At 44.9% G+C, this 18,545-nt stretch overlaps 1 protein-coding gene and 1 pseudogene across 1 annotated transcript in view; both read right to left on the bottom strand.

Annotated features, from left to right (window-relative positions):
• Nucleotides 1–5,945, bottom strand: part of THOC1 (THO complex subunit 1) — a 111,935-nt gene extending 105,990 nt beyond the window's left edge. The window contains exons 1-4 of the mRNA XM_063923569.1: nt 5,778–5,945; nt 5,479–5,552; nt 4,861–4,921; nt 3,249–3,315 (exon numbers count right to left, since the gene is read on the bottom strand). Coding sequence (XP_063779639.1) covers nt 3,249–3,315; nt 4,861–4,921; nt 5,479–5,552; nt 5,778–5,825 — 250 coding nt within the window. The 5' untranslated portion in view covers nt 5,826–5,945. The remainder of the gene's footprint in view (nt 1–3,248; nt 3,316–4,860; nt 4,922–5,478; nt 5,553–5,777) is intronic.
• Nucleotides 5,946–15,946: 10,001 nt separating this feature from the next.
• LOC134931429 (5S ribosomal RNA) lies at nt 15,947–16,065 on the bottom strand (annotated as a pseudogene).
• Nucleotides 16,066–18,545: the final 2,480 nt, after the last annotated feature.

The following is an 18,545-nucleotide window of genomic DNA, read 5'->3' as shown; positions in this document are numbered from 1 at the left end:
CGTCGCCCTTTCTGAGGGAGACGTTGGTAAAGCAGACTTTAGGAAACGGCGAGGGGGAGATCTTTCGAATTCCAACATGTAACCCTGAGATACTATCTGCAGGATCCACGGGTCCACCTGTGAGCGAGCCCACTGATTGCTGAAAATCTTTAGTCGACCCCCCACCGCTCCTGAGTCCGCTTGTAAAGCCCCAGCGTCATGCTGATGGCTTTGTAGAACCCGGGGCGGGCTTCTGGTCCTGGGCAGGGGCTGCTTGCTGCCCTCTCTTACCCTTTCCTCTGCCTCGTGGCAGATAAGACTGTCCTTTTGCCCGCTTGTTTTTATAGGAGCGAAAGGACTGCGGCTGAAAAGACGGTGTCTTTTTCTGTTGGGAGGGGGTCTGAGGTAAAAAAGTGGATTTGCCGGCAGTTGCCGTGGCCACCAGATCCGATAGACCAACCCCAAATAATTCCTCTCCTTTATATGGCAATACTTCCATATGCCTTTTGGAATCCGCATCACCTGACCACTGTCGCGTCCATAAACTTCTTCTGGCAGATATGGACATCGCACTTACTCTCGATGCCAGAGTGCAAACATCCCTCTGAGCATCTCGCATATAAAGAAACGCATCCTTTAATTGCTCTAGAGTCAATAAAATACTGTCCCTATCCAGGGTATCAATATTTTCAGTCAGGGAATCCAACCACACTACCCCAGCACTGCACATCCAGGCTGAGGCTATTGCTGGTCGGAGTATAACACCAGTATGCGTGTATATACTCTTCAGGGTAGTTTTCAGCCTCCTATCTGCTGGATCCTTGAGGGCGGCCGTATCTGGAGACGGCAACGCCACTTGTTTTGATAAACGTGTGAGCGCTTTATCCACCCTAGGGGGTGTTTCCCAGCGCGCCCTAACCTCTGGTGGGAAAGGGTATAATGCCAATAACTTCTTAGAAATTAGCAGTTTTCTATCTGGGTTAACCCACGCTTCATCACACACGTCATTCAATTCCTCTGATTCTGGAAAAGCTACAGGTAGTTTTTTCACCCCCCACATAATACCCCTTTTTGAGGTACCTGCAGTATCAGAGATCTGCAAAGCCTCCTTCATTGCCGTGATCATATAACGTGTGGCCCTATTGGAAAATACGTTTGTTTCTTCACCGTCGACACTAGATTCATCTGTGTCGGTACCTGTGTCGACTGACTGAGGTAAGGGACGTTTTACAGCCCCTGACGGTGTCTGAGACGCCTGAGCAGGTACTAACTGGTTTTCCGGCCGTCTCATTTCGTCAACTGACTTTTGTAATGTACTAACATTATCACGTAATTCCATAATTAAAGCCATCCATTCCGGTGTCGACTCCCTAGGGGGTGACATCACCATTACCGGCAATTGCTCCGCCTCCACACCAACATCGTCCTCATACATGTCGACACACACGTACCGACACACAGCAGACACACAGGGAATGCTCTTATCGAAGACAGGACCCCACTAGCCCTTTGGGGAGACAGAGGGAGAGTTTGCCAGCACACACCAAAAGCGCTATAAAATGTATATAAACAACCCTAAAAGGTGTTGTTTTTGTTATATGCGCTTTAAATATATAAATATCGACAAAATATGCCCCCCTTCTCTTTGTTACCCTGTTTCTGTAGTGCAGTCCTGGGAGCCTTCCTCACAGCGGAGCTGAGCAGGAAAATGGCGCTGTGTGCTGAGGAGAATAAGCCCCGCCCCCTTTTCGGCGGGCTTTTCTCCCGGGTTTTGAGATATCTGGCCTGGGTTAAATACATACATATAGCCTCAATGGCTATATGCGATGTATTCTTTGCCATCAAAGGTATTAAATATTGCTGCCCAGGGCGCCCCCAGCAGCGCCCTGCACCCTCCGTGACCGTTCAGTGTGAAGTGTGTAGCAACAATGGCGCACAGCTGCAGTGCTGTGCGCTACCTTCATGAAGGCTGAAGAGCCTTCTGCCGCCTGTTTCCGGACCCTCGATCTTCAGCATCTGTAAGGGGGATCGGCGGCGCGGCTCCGGGACGAACCCCAGGGTGACCTGTGTTCCGACTCCCTCTGAAGCTATGTCCAGTAGCCTAAGACTCCAATCCATCCTGCACGCAGGCGAGTTGAAAATCTCTCCCCTAAGTCCCTCGATGCAGTGAGCCTGTTGCCAGCAGGACTCACTGAAAATAATAAACCTAAAAACTTTTTCTAAGCAGCTCTTTAGGAGAGCCACCTAGATTGCACCCTGCTCGGACGGGCACAAAAACCTAACTGAGGCTTGGAGGAGGGTCATAGGGGGAGGAGCCAGTACACACCATGTGATCCTAAAAGCTTGCTTTTGTGCCCTGTCTCCTGCGGAGCCGCTATTCCCCATGGTCCTGACGGAGTCCCCAGCATCCACTAGGACGTTAGAGAAAATATTGTATTAAATGACCTGTGTGTATAGAAGTATATAAAACATAAATGCATTGTGTTTAGACTTGTGTCCCATCCCCAAGATCTCTCATTAGGATATGCAAATATTCCAAAGTACAGAAAAATCAGATATCCGAGACTCAACCTATACTAAGCATGAAACAAACATGTGGCTTTAATACTAAGTTTCACTCATAACACTTGTTTTGGTCTTCATAGAAAGGACCTGCATCAAAAACATGAACAGGGATGTCAGTCACTGAAACTGAAGCTCCAGTAGGATCCTTTTAGGATCCAGAGAAGATATGTGTCTATTGGCATGAAGATGAATGATTCCCAAGTGTAGGTGCCAGCAGCAATGGTTAATGCTTACTGGCTACCAGGCTACTGGGATTTCTCCAGACCTCATGCTGTAACAATTACATTTTCAATACATATTATTGAAGAAATTTTAGGATCTCCTTTTATATATTGGATGCCACATGATCCCATTACTTAAATTAAACCATTAAAAATAATGTACTCTGGCAACATTTTGTCTCCACCCCAAAATGAGATAGTAACAGTAAAACTATGTGATCCCACGGATTGGAAAGGTGGACAGGAGGGATCAGAGTCACTGACTGAGTGGGAGCACACTGGAAACAAAGAGAGTGCATGGTGAGATCCAAGAGGGTGAAGGGTCCTGCTCGTGAGCCCTGCCACATCCTCCAGACTCACTTAGTCTTTCATACAATGCTGTTGATGAAGCCTAACAATCCATCTGGGAGTATCCTTATTGTATGCGATCTTGTTGCAATTGATTTATTGTTTTCAAATATACTGCATAATGACAATTCCCACCTTCTGTAACTCCATGGATGGCAAGTGAAATAATAGCAAGACAATTCTCACACGACACTTTGTTTATCTACATTGAGACAAGAGAAGACTAGTTACAAAATAATGTACAAAATATATACAAACTTCCAGAGAAAGATTAATTAGAGACACTGGCATTTCTTTTAATGGGAGGAAATAGTTGTACAGTTGCAGATGGGCCTTCTGACAAGTGTAATCATTATTGCCAGTAAGGTTTTGGGCTGGAATTTATTATAGATTGCTGCTCCACCCATCTGTACTGTAATCTTTAAGTGAATCTACCCACCAGACCTACCCATCCACTACAGTCCCTCGGGAAAAGCTCCAAGTGACATGTTCACAAGAAACCTACTTTTTCTGAGGACACTAAATTTTGTTTTTTAAATGAAGCATTAAGGACGAATCTTAACCACAAACCAAGTGCCGATGAATCAAGCAGTGAACAGAGGGGAGAAGTGGGCTAGTGAAAGAGATGCCCATAGCTACCAATCAGCTTTGAGGTAGCATCTATCAAGTCATTTTTTAATAAAAAGGATTGGTAGCTATGCTCAACTTCTCAACTCTTTTCACTGCTTGATACCCCCATGACTTTAACTGTTATATCTAAAAACATTACATTATTAGATTACAATATGGAGTATTTTTTTAATTTAGTTTAAACCGTTAGAAAGATTAGAAAATACCCACCTGTGAATAGTTCTACGAGAGCATTGAAAGCGCCACTTATAAGGTTCTGATGGCATTATATTCAGAACTACTGTAATGTCTGTTTTTCAAACCCTTATGTTGTGTCCCAATAATATGGATAGATTTTCAAATACAATATACTAGATAGCTAAGAGTGTTATTAAGCCCGAGTGTTGGGGGAGGAGGGGAGGGGAGGAGGGGGAGGGGGGGAGGGGAGGAGGGTAGGAGGGGAGGGGGGGAGGAGGGGGGGAGGGGGGGAGGAGGGGAGGGGGGGAGGAGGGGAGGGGGAGGGGGAGGAGGGGGGAGGGGGGGGAGGAGGGGGGGAGGGGGGGGAGGAGGGGGAGGAGGGGAGGGGGGGAGGAGGGGGGGAGGGGAGGGGGGGGAGGGGAGGGGGGGGAGGGGAGGGGGGGGAGGAGGGGGGGGAGGAGGGGGGGGGGAGGGGGGGGGAGGGGGGGGGGAGGGGGAGGGGAGGGGGAGGGGAGGGGGGGGGGAGGGGGGGGGGAGGGGAGGAGGGGAGGAGGGAGCAAGCTAGGAACACACCTAAAGATTTATCTGTCTGGTGGGAACAGAATCAGGTAATTTAGATGAGCAATTGCCAATCAACCATTTACTCCCAAGCACTAGAAAACGGACAAAAATGATTGTTCATATACATTTGTTATACTAAACTGATTTAATCAAATTATCTGAACGACCATTGTCTGTTTTCCAGTATTAGAGAGCAAATGGCCGATTGTCATTTGGTCACATACATTAGCAGATTTTGGTTCCAACAAAACATATTTGACATAAATCTTTAGGTGTGTACCCAGCTTTATAGCGCACTCCAGCCATCAATGTAATTGTACATTGTTATAGAATAACATTCTATAAACAAATATTATGATAAAATCAATAGCTAACTTACGATTTCCTCCTCTAGAACAGCTCTAAAGACTTGGTCAAGGGTCAGCTTCTTCTCATTTTCACTGCAAAACAAAATGATGAATTGTACAGTGAGAAGGGAGAGCATCAGGATGCTGGCCCTGGTTCTAAGCAACACACAGGTCAGTATGTGGCTGCATCTAGCAAACTTTAGCTAACTGCTCATATGCTGTAGTGAACATATGCATCTTAGCGCATCTCTGGGGGATTCTTCACCAGATGCATCCCAACCATTTCTCTCCAGCCGTAAAATGGGCATCTCAGGGTGTCAACTGAGCGTACGCATAGCATAGGACCATCTCAAGAGGATGCAGCCAGTTTCATCCTATTCGGAGACGTGCATATGTCGAGTGGGTGATTACTTCAGACAGTTCCTTTGCATCCAGCATGGGGTAGGTGCAAGTACTAATGATGATAGTGATGACAGCAGATCTCGCACTGGGAAAAATGCGGTGAGATGTGTGCGCATGAAGATGTGCGTACAGTTAAATTAACATTCTGCTTTGATATCATCAGTATCCCACATGCGACAACATACAGACCTGTGTGCAACTCAGAACTAGCCACACTATGGGCAAGCACTAGGAGTGCGAGTGCATACCTTCCAGGCACCTGGCTGAACACACTGAACACATGTTTTATGTTCTTGCTAGTCACAGCTTCCCGGGTGGCGATCTGTGGGGAGTAGGAGAATAAGAGTAAGCACATGCAGCCGGTACTGAATGTAATACCGCTCACAGCACTGACAGTGGGAGCTCCACTGCAATGAGCAGGCTGCACATACATACATACATACATACATACATACATACATACATCTAGGAAGGAAGGAAAACTACATATATGAACACAAGTGCAGGAAAATCGCGTGCTCTGGAGCCAGGCACACACACAGCTCACCGTTAGCTTACTCCTGGCCTCCGGTAGGCTGAACAACGGAGGAGACATTTTTTTTACCGAGAATCAAAAACCGCGTCGCATCCTGATGACGACAAGAGGCTTCATCCAGTCCATGAGACAAGTGAGACAGTACTTCCGGTAAGGGTGGGCGCTCTAGCCGCACCTTACTGATACTCTATGCTACTTTTTTTCTGGACCACTACTGTAGTTGATAGAGGTAGACACTGACTCAGTAGTACAGCTGTAGATGCGAGAGGACAGCGTAAAGTACTGTAGTACTATGGCAGCTTGGCCCTTGTGCTGCTCTCTATGGTAGTGTTGCTTACTGACTAGTGTTATTTATCACGCATTTCTAGCTAATGAGTAAGCCAGGTTAGTGTTAGAATTGAATCACATAGAACCTCTTATACTGTATGTATTATGTATGTATTAGTATGCCTACTAGTGTGGGAGTGGAGTGAAAACGTTGTTGAGAACATTAATCCCTTTTTCTGTGGCAGAGATGTATCAGACTTTTGAGAGAGAAATTGCCCATAGCGACTTAATCTCATTCTGAGGCTAGGGTGTGCACACACTTCTCCATATAGCGTTTGTTCGCTTGTTTATTGCTATGGCATAGACGTGTGGGTACCCAATACGGCTGTGAGGGAAGGCATTCACAGACGTATCAGGTCCGCCCTGCAGCACGGGTGTGGTATATAAGGTAGATAGTGTCTAGGTCGACCACTATTGATCGACTCGACAGGGTCTTTAGGTTGACATGGTCTAGGTCAAAAGGTCGACATGGGGTTTTTATTTTATTTTTTTGTGTCATTTTCTTTGTACAGTGACCAGGAACCCCAATTAGTGCACCGTGTCCCCTCGCATGGCTCGCCATGCTTCGGGCAAGGTGCCTCGCTCCGCTGCGCTCGGCACAGGTTACCGTTCCCAATTGTAGTCCACGAGGATCGTTAAGTATGAAAAGGTTAAAAAAAAGAAAGAAATCGTGAAAAACTCATGTCACGGGAGCTGCTGGAGCCGCCCAGAGCTGCGCTGCAGGGAGAGAGGTGCCTGGCCCAATCCCGTAGCCCGCCGCACCGCTCCCGCCGATCCACTTGTTTTCCAGCAAGTCAGGAATTCCCGAATTGTCGGAAAAAGACTGCCCATATTGAATAGGTCAGAACCCCTTCCAACCGAAATCTGTGGAAGCTGCCGTCTTCCCAACAAGACGGCAGCTTCCGACAGCTATTGAATACACCCCATAAAAGTAGGAAAGTCTACGCTAGCATTGCATTTCCAAGCATGTTTTTAGTTTGTAAATAAGTTTAGTGGTACATTTATAAAGTGCCAGCTTTAGCAAGTTATTCTTTGTGTGTTTAATCCTGAAATTTAAAGCTTCAATGATTTTCCAAGCTAATATTTGTCTATTAATATCATTGCCACTTTAAATTTGGTGCCTAAACACACTGTGAAGCAGTAACTTGAAAAGCTGCGATTTAGTACAGTTACCCGATAATGGGCCAAATGTATTAACCTGGAGAAGGCATAAGGAAGTGATAAACCAGTGATATGTGCAAGGTGAAAAAAGGCACCAGCCAATCAGATCCTAACTGTTAATTTACATATTGGAGCTGATTGGCTGGTGCATTTATCACCTTTCACATATCACTGGTTTATCACTTCCTTATGCCTTCTCCAGGTTAATACATCTGCCCCAGAGCCACTTATGTTTGCTTGGTATTATTATTATACCGGTTTACTGGGCCCGTCACACGCCAGGTTATTTCAGTCTCTGCCACCTTGGGTTCATTGGAGACTGGCTTGTATCTGTGACTCTCGGGGGCTATCCAATTAGACCTGAACACTGGGGGGAGTTCGCAATTGCAAAAAAAAAATTTGGCCTCGATTTTATTTCAGGATCTGTAAGGTGTCACAGACTTATGTATTTACACCAGCCATGATTGGCAAACAAAATGGATGTAGCGGCAGGCAAAACAAAATCCCCAATAAGTGCCGGCATTGGGCCTAATTGGATAGCCCTGGGGGTAGTATTTAGCTGCAGTAAATTACTGTAGCTACTGGCATCTGCCTCAGACGTGACTGCTCTGATCCCTCCCATCTCTATGCTGCTGCTAGGCAACAGGGCGCATTGCTATCTCTGATTGACACTCTGTGACAGTGAAAACTGCATTATTATCATTAAAACAACAGACATTAGTGACCAGCATCATAAATCATCTTCATCTGTGCACTTTGTGCAGTGTCTGTTGGGGGACGGGAGACCGGTGTTCACATGACCGACAGTAGCATCCAGACACCTGGTAGGTAAGTATACTAACCCTCTACCAACCCTATCCCTCCCTTCCCGCAGCATAACCTCCTGTACCGCAGCCTAAGTTCACTGTATATAAAGTTAACTATTTCTGCAGCGGGGTAAATTGGTTTCCACAGGGAAGCATCGGGGTGTAGAGATGGTTCTTGATCCAGGCACCAACAGGCTAAAGCTTTAGACTGTCCCAGGATGCATTGGGGCCTCCTCTATAACCCTACCTCCAGGCACTGTGAGCTCAGTTTCGAGCTGGTGCCTGCAGAAGCAGGTCACTTAACAAGGGGGGGGCCGCACTGGGCATCCCTGAAAAAGCTTTTAGAAGACTTCAAGGGCCGCAGCACTTACATATCAGAGTGACATTCTGTGCTGTGGCTCCGTCACCTCCCCAGCGGAGTTGCATACTTCCGCTGGCTCTGTTCCCGGGTACTTGCGGCGGGGACGCTCCGGCATTGGGCACACGTCACAGCGCTCTCCTGGTACGCGTGGCTGCTACAGAAGGGAGGAGGGAAGAGGGTCCCACCATTAAATCGCATTCCGGTCGCAGTCTAAGGAGACGTACTGCGATGCTGGCGTGGACACTGTAACAGAGCAGGGACCCCACCATATCCACCAGGGCATAGGAATACAGGTCGGATATATTAATAACCACTTTATTGAGACTCTATAGTACCAGGTGGTGAGGACCAGTATAGGGGAGAAGGCGCTTGACCTGTAGCCCCTCCCCCCCAGCTCCGGGCGCCATCTACTGCTGGTGTTCCCGCCCTGGAGCTGCCTCACACTCTCCCTCACTCCCTGACTGAGGCGCTGTGCGCCATCTTCTATGATTAGCTGCGACTGGTCTCCGGGACTGCAGGGCAAGGTCTCCTCTGTAAATCCGCCTGTACATCAGCGCTGTGATTTTACAGACGCTTATGTATTCTACATGTCAATTATAAGACAGTGTTAGTTAAGAACAAGCGTACTTGTGCCAGAATATATTGTATGAGTATTCTGATATATACATCCAGTCTCAGACCGCGCATTTATTTTCTCTTTCGTCCTAGTGGATGCTTGGGACTCCGTAAGGACCATGGGGAATAGACGGGCTCCGCAGGATACAGGGCACTTTAAGAAAGATCAGTTTGAATCTGTGCCCGGACGAGCTGGGTGCTACTTAGTGGGCTCTCCTGAGCTTACTAAAAAGAAAGTATTTTGTTAGGTTTTTTATTTTCAGAGAGATCTGCTGGCAACAGGCTCTCTGCTACGTGGGACTGAGGGGAGAGAAGCAGCCCTACTCTCTGAAGCTAGGTCCTGCTTCTTAGGCTACTGGACACCATTAGCTCCAGAGGGATCGTACACAGGATCGCACCCTTAGTCGTCCGATCCCGGAGCCGCGCCGCCGTCCCCCTCGCAGAGCCAGAAGACAGAAGCCGGTGTCAGAAGCAAGAAGACTTCGAAATCGGCGGCAGAAGACTCCAGTCTTCATATGAGGTAGCGCACAGCACTGCAGCTGTGCGCCATTGCTCCCACACTAAACCCACATACTCCGGTCACTGTAGGGTGCAGGGCGCAGGGGGGGGCGCCCTGGGCAGCAATTAGAGACCTCTTTGGCAAAAGTTAGCATAATATACAGTTGGGCACTGTATATATGTATGAGCCCCCGCCAAAATTGTACATGAAAGCGGGACAGAAGCCCGCCGTCGAGGGGGGCGGGGCTTCTTCCTCAGCACTCACCAGCGCCATGTTTTTTCTCCACAGCACCGCTGAGAGGAAGCTCCCCAGTCTCTCCCCTGCAGTTACACGGTAGAAGAGGGTAAAAAGAGAGGGGGGGCATATAATTAGGCGCAAAAATCAATATAAACAGCAGCTACTGGGTTAACATTAAGTTACTGTGTTATTCCTGGGTTAATAGCGCTGGGGTGTGTGCTGGCATACTCTCTCTCTGTCTCTCCAAAGGGCCTTATGGGGAAATTGTCTTCAGATGAGCATTCCCTGAGTGTGTGGTGTGTCGGTACGTGTGTGTCGACATGTCTGAGGTAAAAGGCTCCCCTAAGGAGGAGATAGAGCAAATATGTGTGTGTGAGGGTGTCTCCGTCGACTACGCCGACACCTGTTTGGATATGTGTAATTAAGTGCTAAGGTGAATTTATTGCACAAAAGATTAGAGAACAGACAGGGAATCTACCCATGTCTGTCCCTATGTCGCAGAGCCCTTCAGAGTCTCTCAATGATCACTATCCAAAATAATAGACACTGATATCGACACGGAGTCTGACTCCAGTGTCGACTATGATAATGCAAAGTTACAGCCAAAATGGCAGAAAAGTATTCAATATATGATTATTGTAATAAAAGATGATTTGCATATCACTAATGACTCATCTGTCCCTGACACAAGGGTACACATGTTTAAGGGGAAGAAAGCTGAGGTAAATTTCCCTCCTCTCATGATGAAAAAGAGCGGGAATCTCCAGACAAGAGACTGCAGTTTCCCACAAAGAATTCTCAGGCAGTATCCTTTCCCCACTAGGGCCAGGATAGGATGGGAATCTTCCCCTAGGGTGTCACGTTTGCCCAAAAGGGTAGCCCTGATGTAACAGCTATTCTCAGGGATCCTACAGATAGCGTGCACATTCTGGTACACTACTCAGACCGTCGATTGTGTCGGCATGGGTTTATAGCGCTGTGGCAGCGTGGAGAGGTACCTTATCAGCAGAGATTGAGACCCTAGTATGTATATAGATATATAGATATATATATATATTAAAGATGCTGTCTTAAGAGATATGTATATATATAAAACATGCCCAAAGAGACATGAGTATACTGGGTCCTAGAGTCAAAGCTATGTCGATTTCTGCTTGACGTGTCCTGTAGAATAATCAATGGACAGATGATGCCGACTTAAGAGGCATATGGAAGGCTGAGGATTGTGTGGAGAAGGGTTCTCGGACCTGGTCTCCACAGCTATAGCTGGTAATTCTGATATTTTGCCTTATATTCCTGCACAGCCTAGGAAAGCACGACATTATCAAATGCAGCCTTTCGAATAAAGAAACAAGAAAGTCCGAGGTGCGTCCTTTCTTGCCAGAGGCGGGGGCAGAGGAAAGAAGCTGCACAACGCAGCTAGTTCCCAGGAACAGAAGTCCTCCTTGGCCTCTACAAAAATCCACCGCATGTCGCTGGGGCTCCACAGGCGGAGCTAGTCCCGGTGGGGGCACGCCTTCGTAAGTTCAGCCACAAGTGGGTTCACTCCCTGTTAGATCCCTGGGCAATAGATATTGTGTCTGTCAAAATCAGAAAAATATCACGCTGCACATTGCCATATATGCACCTCATGCGTGTGCCCGCTGCATGAGCATGAGCTCTCCCGTGCGTGAGTATACTCGCAGTCGCGTGCACTCGCAGGCGCACGGTATGCGCATTTACGGTAGAGTTTGTGTGCGTCTAGCGGGCGACTCAATCGTAACATATTTTAGTCATATAATGTATTTTGTAGATTATGGTCCCTTTGATAGAATCTGAAAGTTTAGTTAATATAGCATGTTCGGGGACAAGGAGATTCCTCTTTGTTTGATACGAAGGGTCAGACAGGGGTTACACAGTGGTGTTTAGTATCCATCGGAAGAGAATATAATTAGCAATATTCCGGTGTTGGTTTGAAGCGGATTACTCGCTCGTGCGTATAGTTATGGACATAAGAAGTTTATGGACATTTACTATATTTGCACTTTATTACCCATGCGGCGGGAAACCCAGTTTCCCTCCCACCTGAGCAGTTTGAAATAGTCACAGCCCACCTGTATGAACCAACCTATGACCTTTTGTTATAATGCAGAGACGAATTCCTGTGTCCAATGAACAAAAAGAATGTAGGGACCATTGTACTGTATTGTGTGTAGTGTATAAAAAGACAAGCCGATCTGGGCCAGCTCTCTACTCTTCTCAACAGTTCTCATCACTGATAATCGGGAGCTGGATATCCAGAAAGGCGCTTGCGATTGTTCTCCTTGTGCGTAAGTTCTCTGCAACCATATTTATCTCCTATTTTGTTGTAAGCCATTCTCTCTCTCCTTCCCCCTTAAATGTAATTGTGTCTTTGTTGTATTTTATCTGTAAGTAACTCGGTTAGGTATTTTATGTTAGTTTGGTAGTGTATAACTTGTATTGTGTATTCTTTTGCGATTGAACGTTCATTCTCTCCCTTAAAAGGTGTTAGACCCTTAGACCGGTATTTGAGTGTTTATTATATTGCTAAAGGGTTCTCAGAGCGTAAGAATCGCTCATACAGCTTTTAAACTAACAAAGTTACACTGTGTTGCATTTACACCTTATCACTGCACAAAGGTTTACAATTTAAGTACATTGTTTATGATATTGTTACAAAGGTTTAACGCTGTGAGCGTCAGCGCCGCTTGTGATCTCCTCGTGGTCTCGAGCGTCCGCTACGCTGATAGCGTATCATTACGTTAGTCGGCAGCCTATAGCGTGCTTGCCTTTACGCTTTAAGCCGTGAGCGAACGTGCTGCTCGTGCGTCTCGTCCACGGCTAAGCGTTTGTTACGCTACGTGCGTACTCTTACGGTATTCCATACGCCAATTGCGTACTGTGTTCATTAACCGTTTAGAGTGTTTTAAATAGGATAAATATATAGGCTTTGACAATTGGGGACTCGCCCGCTCTTCACATATCTGCAATAGGTAATTTCAGCAGACATTATCGGTCAGCAAAGGGCGGGAGGTAATATTCCTCGTAGTGCTGACCAGATAAGCGTCTGATTCGCTTAGTAAGGAGTGCTGAAGGAATCCGGAACCGGAAGGTAGGAACAGTACGTTATTGTCTTTTAAAACCTGTTTAGTTTCTGTTTTGCGAACGTACGCATAAGCACACACCTGTATTTCTTGTTTAGTATTATTTGTTCGTGCCTCATTCTCCTGATTGCCACACACTAGTGATAAACGTGCTGAGACATTTGTTGTTATTAATAGTTAAAAGATAAAAAAGTAATATTTAAGGGAATAATTGTAAAAGGCACGCACACAATCTCACCTAGAATACAAGGGAGATTTGAGTGGTGTTCAGTGAAGGATTACTGTTAAAGATCATTCACATTGATAAACGTGTAGTGTGTTACTGTGGACGTACTTGGTCTGCGTACACGTGTCCTTACAAGGGCAGGGCGTACGCAACGCAAGGGTCGACGCACGGAGCGTATATTACGCAACGGAGCAGCGTACGGATACACCCACATAATACAAACCGCACGATAGTATTGTTTAGTAGGCGATAAGGAAATAACGCGATAATAACAGATCTATCTCAAATCCAAAAGTTTAAAGTTAAAAGAAAAAAAGACTTTCTCTGTTGCAATTCTTCTGGGTTAGACTATTACTGAATGAAAGGAATTCTGTACAGAAATAAGAGTGTTCGAATGTAAGAGTGTGTATATATAAGATTTCTCTTTTATTACGGAAGTGGGAACCATAGGCCAGTAGAAGGAGGTACACCAGCGAGAGTGATATCGTGGGGTGGCTTGGGAGGCGTCCCTTGTTAGTCTCGACATATTAATGAGCAGTAGAGTCTGCTGTACATAACAGACCAGGAGGTCCCCGACCAGGAGATCACAGACCAGGAGGTCACAGAACAAGAGGTTCAGGTACAGCAGACTAGAAGTAGAGAAGCACAACCGAAGAGGGTTGGTGCGAGACCCATATAGGCCAAAGAAGCTCATTGCTGAAGGAATTTTCAGCCGAAATTTTCAATTCCGTTGATCGTTCCGCACATAAGATTAGTTGCTTGTGTGCAGATACGATTGTACCGCATGTGATTGTGTGCATTAGCGTGTCTTGAATTCAGAAGAACGCTGCTTGCACATTGTTAACGTGATTTGTGTAATTTTTTTTATTTTAAGGGAAGTAGCCTGATCACTCAGGGACATTCCAACAACCGATACTTGCTGGGGACTGGAAGGTCCAACACGCCCCAGTAAATAAAGGTTCATAGGGGCCCTAGGTTGGGTACAGCAGCTCTGAGTCAGTGATTGCAGTACTGGCCAACGTGGGCGGAGTTAAGTGGGCGGACCTCGAGGCAAAACCCCCACCGCAGCCTTACCCCGGACATCTTGGTTTTTGTAAGGGTTGCCGAAGACCCTGATTTGAAGTCAGAGGTAGTGAAAGCAGCACCTGCAGAGATGGGGGCCAGTTGTTCAGGTAAGGGGCGATCAACCGAGGTTCAGGTTGATTTGGTAAACCGACCAATCGGGTCGGCAAGGTATATCATGTGTGAGAAATATGGTCATCACACAGAAAAGTTGTGCAATGAATGGGAAAGGATGACTGTGCATGACGGGGAAAAGTTTCCCCGGGTAGGTAGTTTTAACCCAGAAGTGTTACAGAATTTAAGGAGAAGAGTGTGCCTGATTAAATCTTCAAAAAGGCGTATTAGACATTATGACTATTTAAAATTGTGGCAACAGGAAAGTGAAATACAAAGAAATTTAACTTACATATCTGACTCTCATCTTGGGAAGAGAGACATGGCAATGGAGAGGATTATGGCTGCAGAGAATGGCACAATGGTGTACGATAAAAATGCACTTAGTAACTGTATTAAGACTGAAAGTAACAATTGTAATAAATGTAACAAGAATAATCGTAATACTGTTAAATGTACAACTATTAACCCATGCAAGTTGCACCCCATGTTAAACTTCCCTCAGGATCACCAGCAAGAAAGTGGGCCCAGCACGATGTCGGCACCTTTTCCAGTAGCCAGCACACAAGACATCCAGGTGGACGCGACCAATTCGGTAAAGGCAGTAATCAAACCCCCTAACGGAGGGTCAGGTGAGGTCGTGTCCACAGGTACGTACGGTGTTATATATCACGCACAAACAAATGTACCTCATATTGTTGAACCAACGCAAGATGATGTAATTGAATTTAGTCCTGTCAGGGTGATCACAGTCCCCAATGGGAAGACTGACGCTCAGGGAATCATTCCCGCCAGGGACAGTGCAATGCGCCGTCCCTGGTCCCGGATGGAATTGAGAGCAATTATGTCTGAATTCCCTGATCCTAGGAAAGATCTAGTTGCATGTCAGAGATTTATTAAAGAACTAGGAAACTCCACAGAACCCACCAACAAAGATTGGCGGACAGTGCTGAGGGCATGTTTGCCCTCCAGTGTTGACCCTGCGAAATTTATTGCTGATTGTAAATTAAACACAGAGGTACCTCGTATGGAGGAACACAATCAGGAATGTAAAAAGAAAGACTCTGTGTTGGGGCACGCTTAGAAATTTGAAATAAGTTTATTAAAACTTAACATTTAATTAATAACGAATAAAAGTAATGAGGAGTTTGATACAAAAAAATTGTTCAAGAACACAAAGTAAACATATATATTGACAGAAATCAGGATAAGCCTGATACAAAATTATGGGCACCTGTGGTGAAAAATATACTGAAAAACATAAAAAATTACAAAAAATTAATATTATTAAGGTGCCTGAGTTAATCAAAATTGGAGTAGAGGTAAATGATATGTACATATAATCACCGCAGTGATAATTGTAGGTAAGCACCTAGTCTAAAACCTCATGAGAATAGATGAGAGGCACAAAGGTTCATAATTGAAATGTCAAATGACTGAGGGTAATCACCTGGTAGAGATTCTGTTTGCTAAAAGGCTAGATCCTTATAGATAACAAAGCATTTAAGATAAAAGTATGATTATTAAAGATACAAAAGAGCATTGATAAATAAGCCTAAAGGCAAAGCCAATTGTAGATAAATAGAAGGTTTGTGGGAAAGTTGGATAAGGAATAGGTAAGTTTCAGAAGTTGCTCTAACACTTCTGCTGTTTGTGATCAGAGGTCACAATCTTACTGCACCTGATATTCCCAAGGGGTCACCCTACTAGGTACTGATCAGGCTTATCAGCGCTTAGCTTCCAAGGTCAGATGAGATTGGGCGTTGCTTCTGAAATATGGCAGTAATAAACACTAGGACACAAATGAGAGAGTGTAATGAGTAGTGAGCAACAAGGTACTTCTGCTGTCCAGTTTCTAGCGCAGATTCTCTGTTGCTGTGAGCATTGCAGAGAGTGGTCTCGCATCTGGATGAGAGGGTACTAAAAATAGAAGTGAGATATGCTCAGAATAGGGAGGAAACCCTGCCTTCTGCTGTCCACTGTCTTATATAGATATATAGCGGACAGTGGATGAGAGAGGTGGGTTAGGCTTACCTATTGAAAAAAAAGGGTGGTGGGAAAATTAGAAGAAGGAGAAGAAATGGTAATGTGGTGAGATCACAAATTAACAAAAAATTAAGTAAATTATGAAATAAAACAATCATGAAATCAACGATTAATTGGAAAAAGGAAAGTAAACACAGGCTGCATGGTAAAGGCTTACCAAAATGGGTATAAGACCCTGTTTATGCAGAAAGGATTCTGCAAAAAAGTATTACATTTAAAAGGAAATACCAGAAAATGGTTTAGAACAATAATTAAGGATCAAAAATAGCAAACATGGAAAAAAACAATATTGATTATATATCAGTATCAGTTAAATAACTGGAGTCCAAATGGGCACATACAATACCAGGGAGTCCCAAAAGTGATCTGAGCTAGAAAGAGTTCAGCATCACTGAGCACAGACGGACCGTTTCACCAGGGTGGCTTGTTCACTGTGTCAGGGCATAAGGAAAAAGCTGCTGTATTTAAGGCAGAGGAGGGAGGGAACTGGGAGGGCTTAACATCACTAGGGATTCCGAATGGTGGAAGTCCATAGTGACATCACCCTCATTTTAAATAGGGAATTGTGCTGATGAAAAAAAGGGAAACATCAAAGACAGCAGAAGGCTGGCGAATGTTCTTACACCTGAAAGTGTAAATATAAAGTCATGAGGAGGTGGCTGCCGTATGAATAGTTCATTGAGATGTTCTGTATATCGGGATTCCGCGATCGCGTCAGACCGGAAGTGTCGTTCTTGGCCGGAAGTCATGTGGTCGCGTGCGTTCCGGAGTTTGCGTTTCAACTGGACGTCAGGTCGGAAGTAAAGTCATCCGTTTATGCTATGAGGCTGGAGTTGCTAGGTAACCGTTGTTAGATGGCCGGATATACGGAAAAAAGGTTTTATCACGGCTGGAAGTGTTGCAATGCATTCGTGCACTGTTAGTAGCTCATCTTATTGCCATAGTATGCATTAGTGTGGTGGATCTTCATGGCTTGGGTCACATAGGAAACACTGAAAAAATATAAAAATAATAATAATAATAATAATGATAAATAAATAAATAAATGGAAATATTGGATCTCCTAAAAACCGGGAGAGGGGAGAGAGACAAAGTGGTTAGTTAGAGTATTGGTTGCGGATGACACATTTATCGAGTACCACAGTCGATTTGTAAACTCCCCTATGGTATATAACCCATTTCCATAATAGCAAGGAGAGTGGGCTTCCCTGGGTGCGACTTCTAACCATCAGATGACAAAAACTCCAAACGCTTCCATATGCAGTTCATATATATACATCATATCATGGATGCAGGTAAGTAAAGAGAAATCTGTATGTTTACGATCCCAATAGCCTATGCATAGGACTTAGGTCTCCATTATGAGGGACCCAGCTCCAACAGGATGATACGCACTTTGTTGTTTGTGTAGAATTACCACGTGCCTCACAACATCATTCACAGAGTCAAAAGATTCAATAAGTTTAAAAATTCCTATGCATAATATAATCAATTAAAGATATGGGATTGAAAAATATCATAAATCATTGATTTCAAAACAAATTTCATACCAATCAATATCCCTTATATGAAAGCAGGAAGATGATACAACACATTGATCATGCTTGAATTTTATAACCGTGTGAAGTTTATACATGCTTTGCAACACATCAAAAAGGACTGATTGTCATCCCAGTGTGGAGTTTGTATGTGCTTCAAATCACAAAACTTGTTCCAATGTATCCAGAAGTGAAAGTGTCATCCCAGTGTGGAGTTTGTATATGCTTCAAACCACAAAAATTGAATATGCAGTCACTTACTCTCAAGAGATGATAATAACCCCCTATGGGAGTTAATGCACAATTTTGAATATCCTATATCAATATTATATGTACAGCATAAAAAATAATAATAATTGTCCTCAAATCACAGCTGGAAATAAATGACCTGTATCTTTCTCCATAAAGAATACCCTTTAATTGAAAAAGTGCATCAATAGAGACCACTTCATAGATGAATTTCCTTGATTGGAAATGGAAAGATACCGAGGTATAGGAAGGTGCAGACCTTCTGCTGTCTCAAACATCTTCATATAGCATCGAATGTCAGGATGAGAGGGGTCTGCCTCCTTCACCGCGGTATTGAAATAGGAGAAATAGAGGTACCTACTTCTGCTTTTCCAATGTTGCTGCTCAGAACCCTCTGTTACTACAGCATTGCAGAGTAGCCCGGCTGCTGGAATG

This window comes from Pseudophryne corroboree, chromosome 5 (genome assembly GCF_028390025.1).
Source record: "Pseudophryne corroboree isolate aPseCor3 chromosome 5, aPseCor3.hap2, whole genome shotgun sequence".
Lineage (NCBI taxonomy): Eukaryota > Metazoa > Chordata > Amphibia > Anura > Myobatrachidae > Pseudophryne > Pseudophryne corroboree.
Note: the sequence above shows the minus strand (reverse complement) of the source record. Positions and strands in the feature narration are given on the sequence as shown.